We start from the raw sequence: 4,791 nt of genomic DNA, 5'->3' as shown, positions 1-4,791 counted from the left end.
ATGATGTTTCCTGAAGGGCATTCATTATTTTTATTTTTTTCCAACCTATGATTTGGTGGCATTCAAAATATAAGTTGCATTCTTATTTCAATTTATATTCCCTATGATTAGTGATTATCTCATTAAAGAAATTATATATATTTGTTATAAAGCAAAATAATGAATTTTTTTAATACTAATAAAGATTTATATCATAATCATATATTTGAATTATTTCAATCATATTAATAGAATTTACATTTTGAAAAATTGCATTTTCATATAATTACAATTTCAAAAATATAAATAATGATTAAACATCGAAATAAAGAACATACAATTTAAAACAATATTTTATAGTATTTCTTAAACTCTCAAATGCATACGTAATATATTGATTTTAAAGTAATGATAATCTATCCATATGAAATTTTAAGATTCAATACATAGGAAAATTTTAAGATTTCCTCCATTACATGAGATCATAAAGATTTGTGTTTTTATATGTAAAAATAGATCATATATTATTTCATTTAACTATTTTTTTATTTCAAAATATTATTGTGATTTTTTCATATTACAATTCATTTCATTTAGTCTAGTTAGTCCATATGTCCATGACTTCATGAATGGTAACAATGAAGTTTATTCCTCATGGAAAACAGAGACACCATTAATGCTCGAATGTTATGGGTAATGTTTATCCAGGGGAACCTCCTGTAAAGCAGTTCTGGAGATTAATGATAATCGCTCCTTTTCAAAATGGGATTAATTTACGGTTCATATTTAAAGCAAAATAAGTGAACGACGCTAGTCAGAGTCCGAGATCAAATAACATATAACGCAATTTCAATATTACCATTTAAAAATAACTAAACATTATTTATGATGCCAAATATAAAACATATGGAAGAAAAGGGAATATTCAGATTTCGAGGGTTACAGCTGATACAAAGGGAATAAACTTCCACTGCCCTACGTCAATAGCCTTCCACTGCCCAGTTGACGGCTGAAAGAAATAGGTGATCGGATAATCTTTCTTATTAACGCCACTTACAAAAATCCACTCACGCCACGGTGCAGCACAGAAAATAAATTCTAAATTTTGTGGAACAGAAGCTACAGGCATCCACGCATTTTTCTCAGCATCATACTTCATCACTTGTTTTGAAACGATCACGTACAGGTTCTCACATATACAGACAACATTGGAATCCATAATACGCCTTCGTAAACTCCACATGTTTTCCAGCGTCTGCCAACCGCCCGTCTTCTCATCAAAAACTTCCGCGCTACTTAAGGCAGCGACTGCTCCACCAGATGGCTTTCCACTTATCACCATAAATTTCCCGTCCAGGTAAACGCCCGCAGATTCACAGCGGTTTTGAGTCATGGGAGGCAAGATTTCCCACCTGTCTTCTTCCACGTCGTAAGCTTCCACAGTGGACAGAGAGTTGCCATTCTCATCTTCGCCACCAGCGACGTAGATAAGTCCTTTCGAAGAAGAAACTGCAGAAGCGAAGTTGATACGACTAGTGGGCATGTTGGAGCCGCGGCGCCATTTTTTAGATACAAAATCAAAGATGAAGACAACAACGTCCAACCTCACAACATCCTCCGAACATCCTCCAAACACGACAAGCTTTTCATTCACACAAACCAACACGATCGCAAATGGAATGAAATGATCAAATGGAATAAGATCAAAAGGAATAGGTGGTGTCCTTTCCCACGTCTTCTCCACAGGGTCGTATACTGTTATTCCATAAATAGTGGGAGTGATATTTGATTCTTGAATAAGACATATCAAATGTTGGCTCGTGCCATAGGTCTTTCTGTCCTCATAGAACCGGGGACTACACATCATTTCCTTCCAGCTTCTGCACACATCCTTCAACTCATCGTGTGATATGTAAGGAGCGCGCAACAACACTTGCCGTTGGATATCAGTAGGAACATTCAGAAAATCTTCCATTATTGGCAATGATGAGAGATTCGGTAAATGAATGTTACCTCAGAAATTGAGTGTTACCTCAGAAACTCCCTTTTGTCTCTTGGATGCGTATATTGAGATTTTATTGTGTCTCTTGGCTGCCTATATTGAGATAATTCTTTCTATTAATACCTTGAGCAGTTGACCTGAGGTGAACTATTGGCCGACTTTAATGGATGACTACCATTTTCGTTGTTCCCTAAAGCTCAGAAATGTCCATCCATATTAATTTGCTTATAATTAATAATTAAAATAGTCATAGTCATATTTATATTTATATTTATGAGTATTTATTATGAATATTAAATTTTAGTATTTATTATGAATATTAAAGTTGTGCTATATGTTTTTAGATATAAATTATGTAAAATACTTTCAAATCATTTAACATTTTGAGTGGATGATACATTTTTTATTTGGCATAATACAAGTTAAAGTAATATAAATTACAAATATAAAAAGTAAGGAAGTAAAACTAGAGAGAGGAGAGAAAAGATCAACAAGGCATCATCAATATTTTGAAATTGACATTTAACATGGATTTAACTAAATTTATTAGTTTTCAGCCTTTTTAATATCAGAAATACTATAAATTCTATTAAACCTAGTCTTTCTAGGATTTGAAATCTCCAATACCAGGCTTCATTATGAATTAGGTGATCTTATTTAATAATTTAGTTTTTGTTCTTTATGTTGGTTCTCTGTGTAATATAAGCAACAATTTCATATTAACTAATAAAATAGGTACATTCTTGTGACTATTAGCCAACCATTACGAAAACCACAACAATAGCATACCACAAGCATAGAGCTTTTGTCCATATTACTATATTGATATGATAATGCAATAATAGAACAAAAACATTCTAATGTACAATTACTATATAATCTATACCTATAATTAACATGAGAAGCATATCTTTTTTAGTCAAGATAAACAAAAATTATCAACCTAAACATATATGAAGGAGAGTCCCTAGGTATTTCTTACGGATTCTCATTCTCCTCTACTAAATTTGTGAAGACCACATCAACAATCTTATCAACTAGAGAGGCACTTTGTTATTTAATTTCTTTATCTGTATCTAGATGGCATCAACACATATGAATATTTATTACTCAAATTCACTTCTCTCCAAAAGCACCTTACCCACATTGACTTCATATGCTAGTAGAGGATGACAACTTGAAGATATATCTCATGATTGACATAGATATTTCTTGTATCTCAAACCCAATCTCTCACATCCTCTGAATCTCTTCATCTTCGAGAAAATTTCTCTCCATCAAGTTTGTTTCCGTAATATTTATTTTTTTCTTATGCATTTTTCTTAACTGTAATGCATGGTTTCGCATACCTTCCATGATGACTTCAATGACCTTGGGTTCTTCCGGGATGAGCATCCTAAAGGGTAGATTAGAACCATCGAAGTTTTGGGAAAAATTTAACTCTCAATTTACTTGAATGTACAAGATTCAAATGGAGTGGACAGGGAAAGAAAAAGTATTTGATAAAAAAATTGATGGGGGAAGTACATGCAAGCAAAAATATTACCTCTTGCAAACAAAAATTAGAACATCCAAAAGTAAAAATACATCAAAAGGTACAAGAAATGACCAATGTAACCAATATACCTAGATTAGAGAAGGCATGCGCTGGTGAGGTGAGGTGCTTAGTCGAAATGTGCATCCATATCCATGTATATGATGGTTCAATCAGGTAGTGAGGGTTTCTTTCCACAATGAGTAGAAATAGGAGGAAATATCATCCAGAGAGGAACTACCAATAGTGTTCTTATGCATTTTCTCCATCTATCGTCTTGGAGAAAATTTCTCTCCATCTAGTTTGTTTTAGTAATATTTATGTTGTTCTTATGCATTTTTCTTAAACCTAATCCACTGCAAACTAGGGATCCAAATAACACATAAATTCTACTTCCTCAACCTAATAGGGCTCCCAAATACTCTACATATCTACCTATTCCTTCATTTCATTATGCTACATCTTGTGCCTCCACTCTATCATCAACCTCGTCCAATGGTTCTCCTTCACTCTCGAAGATTTAATCGTAAGCCCTTCTATGTGTATCCCAACATACAAGAACCCAAAACCCACAACTATGTTTCTGATTTCCTACTCCAAGCAACCCACAGTTATTTCATAGTGTGTTGTTTCTCTTTTCCATAGTTTGTAGTGCACTCTCTCCATGTTGTTTTGTGATAATCACCCTAATCGTTATCCATTATTCGGTCTCAGTTGAATCTTTTCTCCCACCGACCCCTTTGCAGGGCCCTCATGTTTTGTCTACACAATGCAACCAATGATAATAAGGGGGTGATGGGCTTGTCATCCATTTAGGAATCCTATACTCAATATCCCTTCCTAAAATGCAGGTCATTAAAACTCAATCACAAGGTTGGCGGCCATTAATGCACAGCCTTGACTTGTCAACATTCCATGCAACTCCTCCTCAAAACACTAAATCCATGTCCACTCTGCTTAGTGATTCATTGTGTTTAAATTTCCGCAATTCATTACATGAATTACAATTCATAATAAAAATTACAAAAGGGATTACAATGTTGAAAAGTGTAACTAGGTTCAGTCTTCATAATCACATTTAATAATTATTTTATGTAAAATATGTAAGGAATAAAAATAAAATTATTGTGATGCCTAACTAATGGGTTTCATGAGCAAGGGATTTTATTTTCATTTAAGGCTCCCATTGAGATATTTTAGGGATTTTTTCATCTATTCCTAAAAGTATATGGAGTCGTTGTCATGTATTGAAGGCATATTACACATTGTAAAACTC

At 33.4% G+C, this 4,791-nt stretch overlaps 1 protein-coding gene across 1 annotated transcript; it reads right to left on the bottom strand.

Annotated features, from left to right (window-relative positions):
* Positions 1-904: 904 nt before the first annotated feature.
* Positions 905-1,954, bottom strand: LOC149186502 (F-box/kelch-repeat protein At2g44130-like). The gene has a single exon (XM_089409373.1). The coding sequence runs from the start codon at positions 1,952-1,954 to the stop codon at positions 905-907; it is 1,050 nt and encodes a 349-aa protein (XP_089265499.1).
* Between the last annotated feature and the right edge of the window lie 2,837 nt (positions 1,955-4,791).

Source organism: Pinus tabuliformis, chromosome 3_1, assembly GCF_031772625.1.
Source record: "Pinus tabuliformis cultivar Carrire ecotype Pingquan chromosome 3_1, CPIR1, whole genome shotgun sequence".
Classification (NCBI taxonomy): domain Eukaryota; kingdom Viridiplantae; phylum Streptophyta; class Pinopsida; order Pinales; family Pinaceae; genus Pinus; species Pinus tabuliformis.
The sequence above is the reverse complement of the archived record's forward strand: the minus strand, read 5'-3'. Positions and strand labels throughout refer to the sequence as shown.

What these genes read in the sequence shown, in the direction of transcription:
- LOC149186502 (XM_089409373.1), bottom strand. Translation starts at nt 1,954, where the DNA reads ATGGAAGATTTTCTGAATGTTCCTACTGATATCCAACGGCAAGTGTTG.